Genomic DNA, 23,142 nt, shown 5'->3' on the forward strand with positions numbered 1-23,142 from the left:
TTAAAATATAAAAGCAGGTTTTGGCAACCATATCATAACAATTAATGTTTTTAAATAAATAAACAAATTCATCATCATCAGACAAATCATTAAAATCTACATTATGTTTCATAGCTTCACTTTATAGACAAACACGCAAATTACATTATTTAAAATATGTTTTGTTATTTTGAAGATCTTATATAATTTGTATTTTTAGGTATATTTCCACGTTATATACATCACGCTGGTGTAACATAGATCCAGTAGATGTTGCGAAAACTATAAAAAATAGTGTCAACGGTGTATTGCAAGAACTACAAGTAGTGCCAAGGTCATTGGCAATCGTTGGTATCTCACAGTTTTATCACACTGGAAAATATAGAACTGCTACAAATGTATTTGGAAATGTAATTGGTGATATTTTGCTGAAAGAGGTATTATTAGAACTGTTAGCAAAGGCAGCACTACTGCTGGCGCTCGTGTTGAATTGAAGGTGAATAGACGTTACGCGCGATGTTCGTACATGTAAGCATAACACAACGTCGCGAATATTTCGTAACGTTCTAACCAAAACTTCGACTGAAACGTTGTGTTTAAGCCAGTGCGACATTATTGTAAGACTCCGCAAAATCGTCGGTACTTTTTAACTACTTATCATACTTATTGAAAATTTATGTGTTTAAGATTTTTGAAAAATTAAGAAAAATAACATTTTAAAAAATCATAAAATTTTACCATTATAAGCATGAGCTCTGATAAGCGAACGATTGACGTAAATTTCAGTTGAATTCCTTTTTTTACTGAAATAAATGGCGGTGCGACAACTTTGTAAGCTCATAAATTACCATATATCATTTTTCGGGATAGTTGTCTTCAAATTCATAAAATTAAAACAAATTAACATTGATGTAGTAAAAACAAATACAATTATATGGTCATTTTTATAAATTTTCTGTTTACAAAACTTTGAATTTTTCGAAAAACTAAGGATTTTCTTACCCCAGGAGTAGATTACCTTAGCCGTATCTGGCAAACTTTTTGGAATTTTGGGTCCTCAATGCTCCTCAACTTTGTATTTGTTTTGGCTTTTTAACTATTTTGATCTAAGCGTCACTGATGAGTCTTATTTAGACGAAACGCGCGTCTGGCGTATAAAATTATAATCCTGGTACTTTTGATAACTAACCTTTTTTTCATTTTAGATAAATGTTTTTTGATTCTCAAATCTGGAATGATCCAATTTTTATTCCCCGTGGAACATATTTGCCCTGGTAGTATGGAACACTTTTTTTTCTATGACGTCATAATAACGTCATGATAAAATGCATAAAAGACTGAAGGAACCTTTCTGTCAAATAATGTAAAAAACAGTTTTTCAAAATATTTAATAGTTTAGACAAAAATCATAGTTTAGTGGTTACAATAAATAAAATATGTTACGCGGGACAGCCTAAACATAGCCGTTTTTTTTAACGAAGCGTGTCGCATGCAGCATAAAACTTAGTTTTAACAATTATTTTTATTGATTTTTTTTATTTAAAAAAAACATTTTTGTTAAATATGTACAATAGCTATGCATATGATATCACAAAGTTATATATTTTGGACTTGCATCTTGCCAACTACACCGAACATCGCGCGTAACGTCACACAATATGATGTGGGGGTCATCTTAAACAGTATAGGTACTATATCGTTTTATTACCTGTATGACCACTGAAATACTTTATTTATAGTATGCAAATCAATCATTTCTTAAAGACTCAACATTAGTAACTATATGTGAATATAAAGAGAATTAACTCATGTCATGGGTAACATCTTTTTGTTCTTACTGTGCTATATGAATAATGCACAGCTGAGGTGTGCATTAACTACCTCAGATATACTACACAGTTCAAATCTATTTTTACCTTTAGGGGCGTTATCTGGAGTCTGAAAAGGGTGTTACGTACAATAGAATTAAAAAAATATCATAGATTGTAGCGAAACTAAAAGTAGTACGTTCTTCAATTCAAGGATGACCAACCAATTGCCTCCCAAAGAAAAAACCAAAAAAAACCAGCACGAATACGCCATCTAACTTGAAGTTACAAAAAAGTTGATTTCGACCATAAATGTTTCTTCGGTGATGTTTGGGATCGAAACGGTATTTGGAAGGTCATATAATTTACCCTCAATTTTTCAAAACACCAAAAAAGTGAAAAAGTATATTTAAAAATAACGCATTTGACTAACAGGTCAATTCAATTCAATTCTTTTATTACTTTGAGCAAATGATGCTCATCAGTGCAAATATAATATATATGCAAATACAATATATCATAAATAAATACATAAAACATATATAACTGAGAAATGAATACATCCGAGAAGAATAATAGTCTGTAGTAAGTATTGGTAACTTATAACATGTCTGTTCTATGTTTAAATGCATGGAAAAGAAATTTACAAAGGTTACATATGTCTTTTACATTTTCTGTGCTCAACAACTGTATAAGCTTAAATGACGATGGACGCTTATAATAATATGGCTTAATATACTGTCTCCTAATTGCATTATAACAATCACACTGTAAAATGAAATGAAACTCGTCTTCAATTGTATTTAAAGTACAGAGAGTGCATTTTCGTTCTGATCTATTAACACCGTGATATCGTCCTGTTTCAACAAATAAGTTATGTGAAGACAATCTTCTTCTCGTTAGATACACTCTAAAATTCACATGTTTAGTAAGGTAAAATTGTAAACGAACATTATTTACACAGTATTTATATAAAAAACACTTTGGCGAGTCATCCCATAGTTGATTCAAATATTGATTAGCTTGATCAAATATTCTAGTTTTGATAAAATACTTAAGAGTGTCATTTACAACTAAATTATCTTGGTTATACCAGAAGTCATTCAAACCCAAATTAAACAATAAATACTTCAGTTGATAAATCCAACTATTTCTGTTATTACATTGATTCTGTACCTGGTCTTTGTAACAATTTTCAAGAATACAATTATTCGTCGAACAACTGATGTTCTTTAACCCTGCTGACTGTCATTGACAATTGCCAAATAAAATTGATCACAAGATGTAACAAAATGTATCTCAATATAACTTTGATAGTAGTACCAAATAGAAAACAATAAACTTGTGGCAAAGATGACACCTGATCCGGATTTCGACAATAAATGTCTCTTCCGTGATGTTAAGGATCGAAACGGTATTTGGAAGGCCATATGATTTACCCTCAATTTAAGATTGACTCTTGAGTTTTAAGCTTCAATACAGGATGAACGAATCATATAAACCGGAGGAGAATATGATACAAGCCCAAACGAAATTAAAGAACCTTAGTAAGCGCGCTCACATACCCCACGTCCCCACATTGTCATTGGAGAAATTAAATAAGTGCAAGAAAAAAAATTGTATAAGAAAAAAAATGAATCATAATTTCCTGTCGATATGCACAACTACATAGTATGTCCTTATTATCTGAAAAGGTTTCGTGAAATTCTGTTGTGTGGTTTGAGAGGAGTTGCGATGACAAACTGTTGCAGTAGTACATTAAAGTAAATAAGTTCAAAGGGGCGTTACTCCTAGAAAAAAATTTGAATCGCAATTTCCCGTCGAAATGCACAACTACATAGTATGTCCTTATTACCTGAAAAGGTATCGTGAAATTCTGTTGTGTGGTTTGAGAGGAGTTGCGATCACAAACTGTTGCAGTAGTACATTAAAGTACATAAGTTCAAAGGGGCGTAACTCCTAGAAAAAAAATTGAATCGCAATTTCCCGTCGATATGCACAACTACATAGTATGTCCTTAATATCTGAAAAGGTTTCGTGAAATTCGGTTGTGTGGTTTGAGAGGAGTTGCGATGACAAACTTTTGCAGTAGTACATTAAAGTATATAAGTTCAAAGGGACGTAACTCCTAGAAAAAAAATTGAATCGCAATTTCCCGTCAATATGCACAACTACATAGTATGTCCTCAATATCTGAAAAGGTTTCGTGAAATTTGGTTTTGTGGTTTGAGAGGAGTTGCGATGACAAGAAACAGGACTGACGGACTGACGGACGGACGGACAGATGGACGCACGGGTCAAAAACATTATACCCTTCGCAACCCGTTGCGTGGGATATAAAAATATAAACAAGTCTTAATTGAAAACTACGTTCAAACCTATGATTGCGATTGATAAAAACCGCAATTTTTACACGTGTGCATGTAAAACAAATTTCGTCGTAGAAGAGTCTAAATACAGCACAAACAACATTTTTCAGAAGACAAAAAAGTGAAAAAAGTATATTTAAACAAAACGCATTTGACTTACAGGTCGAACACAACTGTACCAAGTCAGGAATATGACTGTTGTTATCCATTCGTTTGATGAGTTTGGACTTTTGATTTTGCCTTTTGATTTTTGATTTTCCTTTTTGAATTTTCCTCGGAGTTCAGTATTTTTGTGTTTTTACTTCTTATACCCTGCTGACTGCCATTAACGATTGGCATATAAATTGATCAAAAGATGTGACAAAATAGATCTTTATATTAATTATAAATCAAACAGAAAGGAGTAAACTTTCGGTAAGATGGTAAACCACTATAATGAGGTGCAAAACTTTGTACACCATATCCGGATTTCGACAATGTATGTCTTTTCAGTGATGTTAGGGCACATATAATTTACCTCAATTAAGGACAGAATCTTGAACCGGGCTATTAAGATACGAATGTTAGAATACTTAATTCATGTAAAATTTGTTTTGTGTATAGAATATTTTAATACTAAACTCATTTAAAATTTGTTTCGTGTTTATATATATTATACACAAAATAAATTTTACATGAATTTTGAATTTTAACATTTGTATTTGAATAGTCTGGTTAAATTAATACGAACCACAGTTATGCTTTTACATGTTTTATATGCATTTAGTAGTTATTAAGAATGATATTGAGAATTTTTCAAATACACATCAAAAACTGAATTTAGATTTAATACCATTCTCGTAATTAATATGCCACATGCGATTTCCCAAGAAAAGATCGTACAATGAAAATCCTGTGTTGATATGATCACGGGTAGTAACGTCGTCGTCATAACGAGATGCGTTACAGTACTACCAATGCTGTCATAGTCTGCAGGTCCAGTGGTCTCCTTCTTCTTCCGAATACGGGAGTAGACTCCTAGGTAGGAGTGTAAAAATTCCCGGAACTTGTGTGCTATGTACATATGGACTTAATTTAAAAATAATATAACAAAAAAATCGTTATCAATAACATATATACATTATGTACAGTGGCTTTTTAGTGGATATGCCACTTTTGAAGGTTTCAGGGTGTCAGACATACCTATTGCTTCAGGTAGTGAGTTCCAGTCCGAAATAGTGCGCGGATAAAATGAAAATTTATAGAAATTTTAATTTGTTGATATTTGCCTAAATTTATGTTTCCCCCTAGTGCGTCTATCATATATTGTTAAATTGTCCTTAGGAACTTCAACTAACCCCCAATTTATTTTATACAGTATAGTTAATCTAACCTTTTTCCTTCTTATTTCTAAATTTTCCCATTCCAATGTTTTAATTAAATCTGAAACAGCTCCAGGTGATCTGTCTTTATAATCATTGAAGACAAACCTGGCTGCCTTACGCTGTACCTGCTCAACCTGAGTGATGTGTTGTTTTTTGTACGGATCCCAGACAGGGGAAGAGTATTCGACGACTGGACGGACAAGTGATGTGTTCGTAAGGTTTTAACCTTACGTGTGCAGTTTTTCAAATTCCTACGGAGAAAACCTAAGGTTTTATTTGCCTTACAAGTATATTATGTATATGTATTCCCCAATCAAGATCATGACTTATAGTTACGCCTAAATATTTACTGTCTTTTACTGCTTCTAAAATATGATTGTGTAATATATAATCAAAAGTGGAAGGTTTACTTTTTTTAGAAATATGAATTACATAACACTTTTCAGGATTAAAATTCATTTGCCAATCCTCTTCCCATTTTACTAAACTAGATAAATCTTTTTGAAGTGATTGTGCATCAGAACTATTATTTACATTTCTATACAATAAACAGTCATCTGCAAAAAAGTCTTGCATTGCAAGTTACATGTTCGGGGAGGTCATGTATAAAAAGTAAAAATAATGTTGGGCCTAAAACTGCTCCCTGAGGGACACCAGAATCAACAGCTAATTTTGTTGATTTACACCGTTTAATAGTACTTGATGTTGCCTGTCAGCTAAAAAATCCTTTATCCAATTTTAATTTTGAATTCTAATACCATAAAATTCTAATTTCTGGGCTAATCTTTTATGGGGGACTTTATCGAAAGCTTTTGAAAAATTTAAAAGTATGACATCTATTTGGTTACCATATCCCAATGATTGTGCAAGATCTTGTATGCTGATGATCAGTTGGGTCTCACAAGACCTTTTACTTCCAAACCCGTGTTGACTATCATTTAATATGTTATTAATTGTAAGGTGTTTCCTAATGTTGCTTGTTAAAATGTGTTCTTAAATTTTGCAACATATTGCAGTTAATAAAACTGCATGGTCTGTAATTAATTGCGTTATGCTTGTCACCTTTTTTAAATATTGGTACAACATTAACCTGCTTCCAATCATTTGGGATTTTACCAGTATCAATAGATTTTTGGAAAAATAATGTCAAAAATGGAGACAATTCTTCTGCAAAATTATGTAAAAAATATGCTGGCAGATTATCAGGGCCAGTGACTTTGTGTGGATTTAAGTTTTTTAGTAACTTTAATAAGCCATTATTACTAATAAATATGTCTGGCATAGTGGGGTGGGGGCTTGTACCTTTATTTTGCATGGAGGATGTATCTTCGGTAGTAAAAGTATTTTTAAATTGTTCATTTAGAATGTTAGCTTGTGTATTCGGCTCACTATATAATAAACCATCCTTTCCTCTTAAAGGTGACACTCCAGATGTTTCTGTTTTTTTGCTTTTTATAAATTGCCAGAAAGATTTAGGTTTTTCTCCTAACTGGGCGCTAATTATTTCTTGCATGTACGTGCTCTTGGCTCTTCTTATTTCTCTTTGAGGAGTAGCTATTAACTTTTTATATTTATCTTTATGTTCTTGTTTACCAGTTTTTTTAGCTTTGTTGTAAGCTTTACGTTGTTTTTTTACATAAATGGTCCATATCCCTATTTTCCCAAGGGTTGGTGTACTTAGATTTAGTGATTTTGCTTGGAACATTATCATCTATTATTTTATTACTACCTTCTATGAATTTATTCCATAATTGGTCAATATTTAAATTTTCATTAGTCTGAGATACAAGTTCAGATATAAAGTGAGATGTTAAATCTTTAATCTTTCTGATATCAATCTTTTTCCATAAATAAATTTTATGTTGTGATTGTTTAGATCTTTGGGGCTTGCAGATTGCATCCACTAAAACAATATCATGGTCAGATATACCTGGCATAGATTTTATTTTTGTTATCAATGCAGGTTGGTTTGTGCAGAAAAGGTCAAGGATATTATCTTTCCTAGTTGGAAAATCAACCATTTGTTCAATGCCTAAGTTGTTCAGCATATCTATGAATGCTTCATTCAGCTCCTTAGAATACATTGAGCCAGATATATTTTGCTCCGGCCATTTTATGTCTGGAAGGTAAAAGTCACCACCAAGCCAGAAGGTGGATTTTTTTAATTTTAACTTAAGTTCATTAATTTCAATGATCATTTGTTTGAGATAGTCTATATCATTTTTATTTGGTGGTTTATATGCAGAAATAATAACTAAGGATTTAGTATCAGTTATATTAATTTGGGCAGCAATAAGTTCTACATTTTTGCTTTTATATACTTTAATATTGGCAAATAATACTTTTTTGATGGCGATTTAAAATACACCTCCATCTTCTTTTCCGACCCGTTTGTTTCGGAATACATCTTCAAATAGTGTGTTTGGAAAAAATTCAGAAGATAATACATCTTCGTTAAGCCAAGTTTCATTACCAATAATAATATCTGGTTAAGATGATGTTAATAAATTTCCAATTTGAGGAACTTTATTTTTACAACTTCTAAAATTAATCTGAAGAACTCTTAATGAGTTTTGTCTATTAATATTGATTTCTTATTTTTAAGTTGCTTCGTCACTGGGGATTGTGGTGATGATTGGTTCCGTGTTTCTGAATCACAAACAATATTAATTATATAATATTAATGAATGAGTGTTTATTTAATGGCCCTGTTATATGTCCAAAGTCAGTAATAATGGTCGAGGAAGTCTGTAATGAACCGAAGCAACAACGAGGGCCAAAACAGACTTCCGAGGCCATGATTACTGACCGAGAATATATAACAGGGCCATTAAATAAACAGCCATTTCTTAATACATTTGTTAACCAACTAAACAAAAGTGTATGTGTTTCTGCAAACTTAACTGTTTAACTGTTTATTCAAAATACACTCAGACGCAGATTTCCTGCGTATCAGGAGCGACAAATACACATACATTTACAAATAACATAGAAGTGAAATGAGTAGAATACATACAATGAAACATTTTTACAAAGCTAAATGTATACTAAATCTATTGACCACATCACAAAAAGTCCGTGCAATATGTAAGCTTAAATAACCACGTGATCACATGAACACAATCAAATAATAATGGATAGTAACAGAAAGTGTAACATATATAAATATATTCATATGTGCTGATTTACAGAGAGAGCAGTAGTTTTTCAACCTTTTGTATGAAAATAGAAAGGTTAGTTAATACATGTACATTGCAATATTTCAGCATTCCATAAAGTTTATTGATATTTGGGTTGATTCTGTAGTATTTAGGAATATATGCATTTCTTATTTTAATAACATCAGCATTGTTACAAAGTGATATGTAATGATACTCATCTCCAAGACCAGTTTTACAAAGCTTACATTTCCTTTCAATTTCTGGAATTCTATTCCATCTCCCTGTTTCGATCGGAAATTTGATATTGCAAGTACGAAGTTTGCAAATATAAAGTCTAGGAACTTTTCTGAGTCTAATTAGATACGGTTCCATACAAAAGTCAGTCTTAAATTTTGAATAAAACTTCCCCCTTGATGAGTTATCGATATCCGAAAACCATTTTTGTATGAACTGGTCATGGAGTGTTTGTTTAACGTTAAATTTAAAAAAATTCAAATTAACGTTTCCTTGTACCTGCCATATTTCACTGTTACCAGTTTCATCAAATACAGATTTTACATAATTAATCCACTTAAAAGAATTATTTCCATTTTCACATAAATTAAACATAAGCTTGTAGAGTTTTCCAGACAGTTTATCAACATTTGTTACAAGCTTATACCAGAAACAAATCATTTTCATCTTGATATTAATTTCGATAGGAAATCGGCCAAGTTCACCATAGACCATGAAATTTGCGGTCGATGACCTCACCCCAAGAATTTTTTTACAGAACTGTAAATGTATCTTCTCAATATTCATCTTATTTTCATATCCCCAGATTTCGGAGGAATAAGTCAAAATTGGGGCTACCAAAGAATCAAATAGTTTTATCTGTAAATCTAAAGGGATACTAATATTATTAATTCTTTGGTACAGACTGTATAAAGCTTTTTGAGCTTGATCAACTAATTTGTTTCTGGCTTTACAAAAATTACCATTATAATTAAATAACAAGCCAAGATATGTATATGTATCTTGGATCTCAATTTCATCATTACATAGATTAAATTTGAATTTCTTGTTACAGTTACGTTTAGAAAAAATTACATTTTTTGTCTTTGAGACATTGACAGTAAGTTTCCAAGTATTACAATATTGTTCAAAGACATTTAAAGAATTTTGTAACTCTTCAGCAGTATCTGCAAAAATAACTGTATCATCTGCATATAGTAATATAAACATTTTCAAATAAATACCTATGCTATGTATACATTCTGAATCCAGATATTCTAAACCATGGCTCAAATTTTGTTCTAAAAAGTCTTCTAGATCATTCAAGTATAGTGCAAAAAGAAATGGAGATAATTTTTCTCCTTGTCTAACACCCGTTTCACATGGAAAAAATGCAGTTTTCAAATTGTCAAGTTTAACACAGGACTTAATATCAGTGTACATATTTTGAATCAATGTAAACATTTTCCCTCTGATGTTATTTTTTATAAGTTTTTGAAAAAGCCCAGCCCTCCAAACGGTATCAAACGCCCGTTTGAAATCCACAAATGCACAGAACAATTTCTTTCCGGCAGATAAATATAATGTAATAATAGAATGTAAAACAAACATGTTATCATGGACAGAGTATCCCTTGCGGAATCCACCCTGTGAGTCCGAAATAATCCCAATTTCATCAGATAATTTATTAAGTCTTGTGTTTAAAATTGATGTTAACACCTTGCCCAAATTTGAAGTCAAGCAAAGTGCTCGATAATTATCGAGATCATTTTTATTACCTTTATTTTTAAATACAGGTTTTATAATACCAATTAACCATGCATCAGGAATAATACCAGTATCTAATACAGTATTAAATATTTTGACATATATAGGCAATAACTTGTCAACAGTACTTTTCAAAAATTCATTTACAATTTCATCATCACCTGGTGCTTTATCATTTTTTAGACTTTTTATAGCTTTACATATTTCTTCACCAGTTATCTCACAATCTAATAACTCAATAATAACCTGATTATCTAAATTATTTACACTTTCATTAGGATCATCATAATCATCATCTTCACAATCATTTTTATTTAGACACTTGAAATATTCATACAGTTGTTCTATAGTTATCACGGTGGGTATGGTTGTCCTGCGAGAGAACGTACTGTGCTGGTGATTTGGTCCTGACGGGTGCTGGTGGGTCCTGATTCTGTGCTGGTGGGTTTGTTTACATTGTATCAGAACGGCAATAAAACGACTGTTTTGTTGCTTAATTTTTCTCTGATGCGTCATAAGTACCATGCAAAGTATATTACAACAATATTATATTGCAAAAGTCGTGCAAATTCGTTAAACGGAATTGTCCTGACGCGGTGCTGGTGATAAGAAAAACGGTCCTGGTTCTGTGCTCCTATGTCCTGGTTCTGTGCCTTTATGTTTTAGTTAAAAGTGGCATATATTCAAGATCATTGATGATGTACTGTTATTTACTAATTAACTGTTGCCTGGTTTCTTGAAATTGACATTGTTGTGAATCCGTGTACTGTTATTATGCAAGAAAAAATACCCCTATCTTTTTTTTTTTTAAATTAACTCTAATCTTATTTATTGGCCTGTTAATGGAACCCTTCTTGCCCCCTTTTAAGATAAGAAAATGTGTTTACGATTTTCGGGATTACGATCATTTTGCAAGATCACCAAAATACGTTGTAATTTATACAATACAAAAGTAGATGATGTGGTATGTTTGTTGTCAATGAACAAATTTCCATAAGACACCAAAGGAAGTATGTGTTAATAACCATACGTCATCGTAATACCTTCAACAATAACCCATTAAATAAAAATGTAAAAGTTTTTGCATAAAAATGGAGAGCAAAAATATAGAACAAAGGACTTTCTGATCGTTTGAATCATATGTCTTTAGCAGCTTAAAACACATTTTTTGTGAACAATTGAGTGCTGACTATAAGAATGAAAATAGTATTGCGGGTTAGTTTGTTTGGGTTTTATTTGGGGGATGGGGATAAGTAAGAGCGAGGTTACAGTGAAAGTTTTAAGCTTGGAATAGTTTCCCATAAGATGAAAAAGTTTGTATTTTAAAAGAAAAATGTATCTTATAGCTGTTAAGAATCACTTGCTGTATCTGTAAGATTTTTTCAACATAACTTTTTTGTCTGAATGGTTATCAGTTTTTTTTTCTTCAAAAGTTCGATAGAACACTAAAAAAATCACTATTTTATGAAAGGGCAGTATTCAGGACAGTAACAATCAACGTAAACACGCCTGGAAAGTAAAATGCGTACTCGGCTGTCTGTAATCGACCATTTTTAGACACCCTCCTAAAAACAAACCGGGGTGGGGGTTCAGAGATGCAAATAAAGTACTTAGATCAATATTTTATCTTTTCGGGTATGGTTTATGACCCCTTCTGTGGCATGTCAATTACGAAATGTGCAAACTGCAAAAGTATCAAAACAGCTGCAGACAATGAATAATAGAGACATAATTTTGTATATATGTCAAGGGGAAACTTCTTGCAAAGCATTATTATTTATATAGATATAGGAAGATGTGGTGTGAGTGCCAATGAGACAACTCTCCATCCAAATAACAATTTAAAAAGTAAACCATTATAGGTTAAAGTACGGCCTTCAACACGGAGCCTTGGCTCACACCGAACAACAAGCTATAAAGGGCCCCAAAAATTACTAGTGTAACTAGTAGAAAAAGAGAATTTGGTGAAAATAAAATCACTATTTTTGTAGAAAATTCACAGACCTTTGTACAGAGATTTTTGTTATGTTCAGCATGGGATCAACGCAAGGGTACATTATCCTTATAAGTCTATTTTAAAGTATTTGAAACTAACGTTTGCTTTGTTAATTGTGCATTTCAAAATTCCCCAGGGTTACTGGGAAATAGAAATATAGTCACTTAGTCTTCTCCCGACCGGCAGTAAAACTCTTGCCGAAGTGGGGCGTCCGTTTGGCTGTGCGGGATCTATCAAGTTCGCAGTCGCGTCCGGTCAGAATGGGGACGTTAAATCCGATGTCTCGTGTAAAGAGAGTGCCACACTCTTTGCACGTTAAGAACCCTTGCACCAACTCTTTGAGAGAGCCGTGGTGTAGTGGTAATGCATCGGACTACTAACACAAAAGTTCCTGGTTCGATTCCCGTGCGGGATGAAAATTTCAGGAACTCGATTTTCGGCTCTCCCTTGACACCATTTGCGAGTATGGTCTTACAGAAACGATGATAGTCCGTCGGAAGTGGACGATAAATGGCTGACCTGTGTTAAGAGAGAGGGCCATATCTCTTGCACGTTAAAGACACCCTTGTAGATTTCGAAAAAAGAGTAGGCTAATGCCGCTACAAGGCAGTACTCGCACTCGCAAAGTGGAAAGGGATTAATATAAGTTGCAAAACTTGTTTCCCAATCCACTATAAATAAATATGTTTAAACTAAAATAAAACTCTTTGAGGGGTCCGTAGTTGGCCTGCTGCAAGGCAAACTTTCTGTTCCTATCCAATACATAAAATTGAGAATGGAAATAGGGAATGTGTCAAAGAGACAACAACCCGACCAAATAAAAAACAACAGCAGAAGGTCACCAACAGGTCTTCAATGTAGCGAGAAATTCCCGCACCCGGAGGCGTCCTTCAGCTGGCCCCTAAACAAATATATACTAGTCCAGTGATAATGAACGCCATACTAATTTCCAAATTGTACACGAGAAACTAAAATTAAAATAATACAAGACTAACAAAGGCCAGAGGCTCCTGACTTGGGACAGGCGCAAAAATGCGGCGGGGTTAAACATGTTTGTGAGATCTCAACCCTCCCCCCATACCTCTAACCAATGTAGAAAAGTAAACGCATAACAATACGCACATTAAAATTCAGTTCAAGAGAAGTCCGAGTCTGATGTCAGAAGATGTAACCAAAGAAAATAAACAAAATGACAATAATACATTAATAACAACAGACTACTAGCAGTTAAATGACATGCCAGCTCCAGACTTCAATTAAACTGACTGAAAACATCCTCATTTTCCAGTGGAAGTCCAAAATTCCACGACCATTGGCCTCTTGTATGACAAGACCTACCTATTGTATTTATTGTAAACTTGTTCTTGTCCTGAATATGCATGAAATATTTGCCACTGGACGTTAAGCAACCAACAATCAATCAATCAATAGCTTCATACTACCAATTGAGTATATAAGTTTAAAAAAGAAATTCTCAGATTTAACACCTACATTTAACTTTAAAAGGTCATAACAGTTTAAAACAATACAAATCTACACACACACACAAACTAGCTTAATTTCAAATGGTTATCAACCTGAAACGTTATCAGATCATATATAAGCTCACCTTTGTCGAGGGGTCGTGTGAGGTTCATGTATTGTCTTGGCGTCCGCAATTACAAAAAGATCTTTTCTGAAATTACTTGACCAAATGTTACCAAATGATTTTTCAAGAGTGAATCTAGGAAAAACAATATTCATCAACAAACATGACCACTGTCCGTTAAAATGTATTCGAGTTTTTAGTTACAGCCGATTCCATTAAGTATGTAGGCAAACATTATATCTTTGGTTAGCTTGCTTGTTAGCTAAACCGTACCCTCCTTTCGAAGTAGCCTGGTCGTACAGACAGAAAGATGTGTCATTTGTCGGACTAGTGTATACTCTTAAAGTAGGGTAGTTTACAATACCTAACAAAGACTTTTCTGTTTATCAAGCAATATAACCAAAGATATTCCCTTTGAAATCGGCTTTAATACAAAAAGTTCAAGCAATTAGGGCAAAACTTTCCGAGTAAAAAAAATCAACATGTCTATCTACCATGCACATTTCAGAACATTCAGATCAGATAACGAAACTGGGTCCAGCAACATTTATAAGCAATTTAAGATTTTGACCCTCACAGTGACCATTCACTTTCCATTCATGATCATTAAATTGAACTGTAAAACATTTCTTGGTACCTTCTTAATTCCTTTATAAGTCTTATGTAAACATAATTATGACAATAACTGTTGTGAACACAAGATTCACTGCACACTTTTAAAGTTCTGGTTCATCAAACATTAAAATGTGAACTTAAGTTTTGAGACTTTTTTAATCGACACGATTGAGATTTTTGTATATGAGAACATGGTTTATCTATTAGTTGAAAATGCGGCTTTGAACTAGCTTTCAGTACCTGCGAGCATTCGTCGTTCAATAATGTGTGTCTTTGTGTTATTATTTAATGTGATACATTTTTGTGTTGGTACACCACTGTAACCGGCAATGAAGGAGGGAATGAGGAGGCTTGGTTAGGTGGAAGTGGGACGGGGTATGCGGAGCGCTGACAAACATGTCTATGCGGCATGGGCTTTGATCATTGTTGAAGCATCAATGTAAGGGGCATTTAATATCTTAATAAAACTATTCTAAAAGTTATTTTATATACTATATATTGTTCTCTGATATTGGACGAAAGATGTTGCCCTTTTATGTAATTATGTTATACAAGTTACGATCATTTGAAAACACATATTAAACAGCCAAATGGATGCACAAGAGCTAAAATAGGAGTCATAGATCCTATTGACAACACTTATCTGCCCAATTTTATTGATTTTGTAACATTTGTTTCAAATATGACCAACCTCTTATCCAAAATCACCAGCACCGTATCAGGACCCACCAGCACAATGACAGGACCCACCAGCACAGTATCAGGACATGAGTAAATTGAGAAAATGCTAAATTTTAATAAATTGCAATGTTTTTTAACTAAATACTTTTGTCGTGTGGATTGCGGTATAGAAAGCGGACTCTATGAGCATTTTTGTTTTATTTTTTCAGTTCAAGATTTTCTGAAAATGAGCATTTTTGTGTTACGCTTACTGAAACAGTTTAGAGCGTCAACTGTTCAATGGTTTATATATGAACCAATAAGAAACAAAATTGAAAAATCTCAACTGTTTTCTTCCATTTTTTATGAATGAAAACCTCAAAAATCATCATTTTCGTCTTTGTTTACATTTTTTCATTGATCACCAGCACCCGTCAGGACCGAATCACCAGCACAGTACGTTCTCTCGCAGGACAACCATACCCACCGTGGTTTTATCAATATTTTTATTTGTTTCCCTTTTTTTAAAGCGATTCCAAATTTTCCAAAATTTTTTGCTGTCTCGTTTTGATGTGTTTCTGAGATCTTGTTCACAGCTATGTTGGAATTTATTGTAGCTAGCATTCATCTGGTTTTTGTATTGTTTGCTTGCTTTTCTCATAGCATCTCTATTTTCTCTGTTTTTTACAAAACTGTATCTATTACGTGCTTTGTGGAATATTTTCCTTGTTTCAAAACACTTGTTGTCAAACCAAATTTGAAACTTTTTATTTGTATTTGCTTTTCTTTTTCTGCCATTAGAGCCAAAAACTTTTTTTGCAGAATTTTTAAAGAGTTCGCTAATTTTGTTTACTACTAAGTTTATAGTGTTTTTTGTGTGTTGACCCTGACCTTGTTCATCTAGTTCATTCAATAGAAATTCTATTGTCGTGAACATTGTGACGTCATTATTAATAGACTCTATAAACTGGTTTTGTTTTGTGGGAATCCACCTAGGTGTGTGCGTGGGTGTGTTACTATCATCTATAGAGGAATTTATAGTAAAATTGTTTACTGTAGCGTGAAGTTTGAAACACAAACTGCTATGTACATCAGAAAACAATGGATTAAATTCACTCACATAAAAAGATTTAAATAACGAAAATACATGTGAAGAAAACAATACATAATCAATCAGTGACACATTTTTACATGTTTTTTCTCCAATCAAAAAATCTTTACCCGGTAATCGACCATTTCCTATATACAAATTATTTCTTTTACAAAAATCAATAAGTTTATGACCATAATTGTTTGGTACAGATATATCAGTAGAGTATCTTTTCATTGGTACATCGTTTTGTAATAAATTTTCGTAGTCATACACATAAGATAACACATCATCATCAATAATATCATCAAGTATTTCAAACAGTTTACTATCTGGTATTACAATATCACTTAATAATTTGGTTTTTGCGTTAAAGTCACCAACTAGAGAGACATAGCTATTTGTTTTTTTCAATCAATTCTGACATTTCAGTTTCAATGTCATTAAATGCATCATTCGAAGCATACTTAGTGTTTTCGGGAGGTATATAAATACAGCCGAGCAATACATTTTTGTCTATCATTAACATGTTTGAATTTATTACCAACCATTGTACATAATCTGATTTAGTTTTTGGAAAATTCAGGAACTTCTCGAAATTTTCCCTGTATATAATAACAATACCACCAGATTTTTTTTTGAATTTAGCACGATGCTTTGAAAAGTACAAAAAACCCTTAGGTAATTCTAAAATGTCATGTTTATCTAATTTGGATTCCTGGAAGATTAATATGTCATTAGATTCTATAAGTTCAATAAATTCTGGGCATTGTAGTTTAGATTTCAAACCACAAACGTTCAAACGCTCTTTCCTTCGGCTGCTGATTTCAGCTGGGTATTGTTGATAAACTGCCACCTCTTTTTTATTTTTTAGGTGTTCATAGGCTGCTGACCTTATCATCTCATGGTCAGAATATTTCACGAATTTTGCAATGATATTTCTAGGTTTACCATCACCCCTGTTTTTTAGCCTGTGCACGTTCTGAAACTGAATTGCCTCACTATCAACTTTTAGTTCATTAGAGATAAATTCTTTGATAGTATCTTCTACTTTTTCATTCTGTCTCTCACTTCTTTCTTTTATACCACTGAATATAAGGTTATATTTCATTGAATGTGCCTGCATCTCTAGTACCTTTTCTTTCAGTTCAAAATTTTCATATTGAAGTTTTTCATTGTCAGCTTCAATACCAGATACCCTAGATTCAACGATATTGTAATGGAACTATTCAGTAGTTATTCTTTCTGATTGTTGTTTCAAATCATACCTGATGTCTTTAATTTCAGTTTTAACAATATTGAAATGAGATTCAATGGATGCCATTCTAGAGCACAAGTCATCCAACATGTCGAGTTTTGCTAATTTGCTGTTCATATGATTCATATTTTCTAGTATCATTTGAAATGTATTATTGTCACAAAAAGGTTGGGGTCTCTGTTGCGAAGTTAAGGTTGAGAATTGCTGAGTATTTATAGGTAGAGCTTCACTAAAACTAGGACCTGGTAGAACATGGGTCATGTTAAACATGGGCGGACCTTGTTGTATGTTCATTGGTGTACTATGATGGAATTGATTGTTGCTAACAGTTTGTAAATGGTTTCGGTTACCATAAATAGAGTCATTTGCACTAGCCAATACTTGATAAAGATTTGGTGAACTATTCATATCCTGATTTGTTATGATCATGGGCGCCGCCATATTGGGTGGTGTTTGGGTAGACTTTGTCTTTCTTTTTCTTTTACCCATGCAAACATCATTTTTCAAAATTATCAAAGCACAGAATAAATCCAGACACAATAAACAAATTAAACTCACAAAAAATTAAGTTCTAGGTGTTCGCATAAGTCATCAAAAGTCGATTTTGGCCGGAGCGATAAATGACCAACTACTCACTTCACCTCCATGGTTTTTTTTTTTAAGGGTAACTTGAAGTTGCTGTGTTGTTGCCGTATTAAATAAAATACAAAAAAGTCTTGTAGTTATATTATTTTCAAAACATAATTAAATTCAATAAAACGCTAACAATATTAAATTTGAAATTTTTGGTTTGAAAATGTCATCTATTCCTGTAATGATTCAAATTTCCTTTTTCCTGAACAAATGTTAATGTTTACAGTTTCTGTAATTGCCCTGTTTTTTCTTTAATGTCCCTGTTTTCCTGTAAGGCCCTGGTGTCCTGTAATGGTCCTGTTTTTTTTTGTAATGGCCCTGTATTGATGCCCAGTTAGGGTTTATAATAAACTTTTTTTGCAATAATGTTCTTAGTTGGGTAATAAATATACATTCCTTGATTTGTTCATGAAAGATGTTATGATGATACAGTTATAGTGATAATTTTGTTTAGAGCTATTTTGTATGCGAAGATTTTATGATATATGTAATAAATTAAACATATTATAACGTTTGCGTAGGACAATTTAAAAATTAGGTTACTTTTCTTCAACATAATAAAATGTTTTATTTCCGCGTGTAACAACACATTATTTGTTATAATTTTCAATTGTGTTTTTTTTGTTTTAAATATTCTAATAAAATTCGCCACGTTCACATATAATTCAATATTAATATGTAAATTCGGGGTCATAGTGAGGTTCGATAAAGTCATGGTGTTGTCAAGGTTATATCTGTGGTTCATACATTTATATCATAAATATTAAATGAAGTTAGTGAAATAGATAAACAGAGTAAAAAAAGGAACAAAGATAATGCGATTATTTTAATAATTAAGTTTGAAGAGTTATGATTGATAATACATTGATAAAACGACAAGGATTGAAGATTCTATTATATGGTTTTCACTTTGAAAATATCAGTCTTAAAATATGAACTTACATCATTATGAAAATGTTTCTAATTTGCATATCATTGGAGAGTTTTATTGCTAGTATTATGAGCTGAAAAGTGCATTATTATTTTCAAATCTGTAAAACCTTAAGGTGTCACATCTCCAATACCTCCCCCAATTTAGAACGTATGTGAAAGTAGGCCTACTCGGACAAAACATAGTGCATTTGATGTCTTTGTTTACTTAAACTAACCAACAAATTGGCAGAAATGAAACTTTCGGCAAAAGAGAAATATATTAAGACCATTTTGAGCTAAAATTTACTTGTTTATGAGTTTCCATTCAAAATTGGGGATTAATGCATTCCATAGTATACAAATTTAAGATTTCCAGAAAACCTGGGGTTATTTTTTATGGTACCTCTATTCGGAAGACCTCTTCTTTCTAAATGACTTTAAACATCTATTGGAAATTGGCATGTAGAAAGCTGATACATGTACTATTCAGGATATACCTGGTTTCTATGAAGTTTAACTTAAGGTAAAATATTTAGAAAGCTGGGAAAATTGCTAAAACTGTTTGAACAGATAGGGACTTTTAATTGGTGGTATGAAACCTGAATCACTAAAGGTATCCAGTCCATATATAATAAGACAATGAACAACAATAAAAATAACCTTTATTTAAATCAACGGTTGAAAGCATCGGAGTCTAAGGGTTTTCACCATGGAATAAAATTCTGCAAAACATTCTTTGTTTTACATCATTCTTTGTTTTACATCATTCTTTGTTTTACATCAGCGTTAGGTTACACTGCCACCCTCCTTTTTTTATTCGTATGTCTAAGTAGGAGTTTAAGTAAAGTCGCCGTCACGTAAAATTAGCACAATGATTTTGGTCATTTTGTTTTTAAATATCAGCCACGTTCACTTGATGATGTTTTTCAATTAGCGGAAGAAAAATCCTGTCCAAATATCCACTACTGTCCTACCTTTTATTGTGTTTGCATCGTATAATCACGACCTTTACATGTTTAGCTCACCTGGCCCAAAGGGCCTAGTGAGCTTTTCCTATCACTATGCGTCCGGCGTCCGTCGTCCGTCGTCGTCGTCCGGCGTCGTTAACTTTTACAAAAATCTTCTCCTGAAACTACTGGGCCAAACTAATCCAAACTTGGCCACAATCATCATTGGGGTATCTAGTTTTAAAAATGTGTCCGGTGATCCGGCCAACCAAGATGGCGGCCATGGCTAAAAATAGAACATAGGGGTAAAATTCAGTTTTTGGCTTATAACTCATAAATTAAAGCATTTAGAGAAAATGTTTATCAGGTCAAGATATATCTGCCCTGAAATTTTAAGATGAATCGGACAACCCGTTGTTTGGTTGCTGCCCCAAAAATTGGTAATTCTAAGGAAATTTTACTGTTTTTTGTGATTATCTTGAATATTATTATAGATAAAGATAAACTGTAAACAGCACTAATGTTATGCGAAGTAAGATTTACAAATAAGTCAACATGACCGAAATGGTTAGTTACCCCTTTAGGAGTTATTGCCCTTTATAGTAATTTTTTAACCATTTTTTGAAAAATCTTAGTAGACTGTTACAAAAATCTTCTCCTCTGAAACTACTGGGCCAAATTAATCCAAACTTGTCCACAATCATTTTCCGGGTATCTAGTTTCAAAAATGTGTCCGGTGACCCGGCCATCCAACCAAGATGGCCGCCATGTCTAAAAATAGAACATAGGGGGTAAAATGCAGTTTGGGGCTTATAACTCAAAAACAAAAGCATTTAAAGCAAATCTGAGAAGGGGTAAACTTGTTAATCAGGTCAAGATCTATCTGACCTCAAATTTCCAGATGAATCGGACAACCCGTTGTTGGGTCGCTACCCCTAAGTTGGTAATTTTAAGGAAATTTTACTGTTTTTTGTTATTATCTCGAATAGTATTATAGATAGAGATTAACTGTAAACAGCAATAATATTCAGCAAAGTAAGATTTACAAATTAGTCAACATAACCGAAATGTTCAGTTGACCTCTTTAGGAGTTATTGCCCTTTTTAGTCAATTTGTAACCATTTTTCGTAAATCTTAGTAATCTGTTACAAATATCTTCTCCTCTGAAACTACTGGGCCAAAGTTAATCCAAATTTGGCCACAATCATCTTTGGGGTATTTAGTTTTAAAAATGTGTCCGCTGATCCGGCCATCAAACACAGATGGCCGCCATGTCTAAAAATAGAACATAGGGGTAAATGCAGTTTTTGGCTTAAATCTCAAAAATTAAAGCATTTAGAGAAAATCTAAGAAGGGGTAAAATTGTTAATCAGGTCAAGATCTATCTGCCCTCAAATTTTCAAATGAATCGGACAACCCGTTGTTGGGTTGCTGCCCCAAAAATTGGTAATTTTAAGGAAATATTACTGTTTTTTGTGATTATCTTGAATATTATTATAGATAAAGATAAACTGTAAACAGCACTAATGTTATGCAAAGTAAGATTTACAGATAAGTCAACATGACCGAAATGGTTAGTTGACCCCTTTAGGAGTCATTGCTCTTTATAGTAAATTTTTAACCATTTTTTGAAAAATCTTAGTAGACTGTTACAAAAATCTTTTCTTCTGAAACTACTGGGCCAAATTAATCCAAACTTGGCCACAATCATTTTCCGAGTATCTAGTTTCAAAAATGTGTCCGGTGACCCGGTCATCCAACCAAGATGGCCGCCATGTCTAAAAATAGAACATAGGGGTAAAATGCAGCTTTGGGCTTATAACTCAAAAGCCAAAGCATTTAAAGCAAATCTGAGGAAGGGTAAAATCGTTAATCAGGTCAATATTTATCTGACCTCAAATTTCCAGATGAATCGGACAACCCGTTGTTGGGTTGCTACCCCTAAATTGGCTAAGTTAAAGGAAATTTTACTATTTTTGGAGAATATCTTGAATATTATTATAGATAAAGATAAACTGTAAACAGCACTAATGTTATGCAAAGTAAGAGTTAAAAATAAGTCAACATGACCGAAATGGTCAGTTGGTCTCTTTAGGAGTTATTGCCCTTTTTAGTCAATTTTTAACCATTTTTCGTAAATCTTAGTAATCTGTTACAATAATCTACTCCTCTGAAACTACTGGGCCAAAGTTAATCCAAATTTGGCCACAATCATCTTTGGGGTATTTAATTTAAAAATTGTGTCCGATGATCCGGCCATCAAACAAAGATGGCCGCCATGGCTAAAAATATAACATAGGGGTAAAATGCAGATTTGGGCTTATAACTCAAAAACCAAAGAATTTAAAGCAAATCTGAGAAGAGGTAAAATTGTTTATCGGGTCAGTTTCTATCTGCCCTGCAAATTTCAGATGAATCAGACAACCCTTTGTTTGGTTGCTGCCCCTGAATTTGTAATTTTAAGGAAATTTTGCTGTTTTTGGTTATTACCTCGAATATTATTATAGATAGAGATAAACTGTAAACTGTAAACAGCAATAAAATTTAGCAAAGTAAGATTTACAAATAAGTTAAGATGTGGTCAATTGACCAATTAAGGAGTTATTGTCCTTTATAGTTAATTTTTAACAATTTTCATAAAATTTGTAAAATTTTAATAATAATTTTCCACTGACACTACTGGGCCAAGTTCATTATAGATAAAGATAATTGTAAGCAGCAATAATATTCAGTAAAGTAAGATGTACAAACACATCACCATCACCAAAAAACAATTTTGTCATGAATTCATCTGCTTCCTTTGTTTAATATTCACATAGACCAAGGTGAGCGACACGGGCTCTTTAGAGCCTCTAGTTCAAGATTATTTACATTGTAAAACCGCCATCTTGGTTTCTATGATGATCCCTCATTTACATAACACTCGTTACTCTCCGGTAATATGCATGCCATTGATGATACAATATCCCGGGCTTTTTGCATAAATATGAGAAATTAAACA

General features: G+C 32.8%; 1 protein-coding gene across 1 annotated transcript in view; it reads left to right on the forward strand.

Moving 5' to 3' along the window:
- Positions 1–23,142, forward strand: part of LOC134697643 (cytosolic phospholipase A2-like) — a 204,509-nt gene that overhangs the window by 147,192 nt on the left and 34,175 nt on the right. The window contains exon 10 of the mRNA XM_063559926.1: positions 200–416. Within this exon, the coding sequence (XP_063415996.1) occupies positions 200–416 (217 nt within the window). The remainder of the gene's footprint in view (positions 1–199; positions 417–23,142) is intronic.

This window comes from Mytilus trossulus, chromosome 14 (genome assembly GCF_036588685.1).
Source record: "Mytilus trossulus isolate FHL-02 chromosome 14, PNRI_Mtr1.1.1.hap1, whole genome shotgun sequence".
Taxonomy (NCBI): Eukaryota; Metazoa; Mollusca; class Bivalvia; order Mytilida; family Mytilidae; genus Mytilus; species Mytilus trossulus.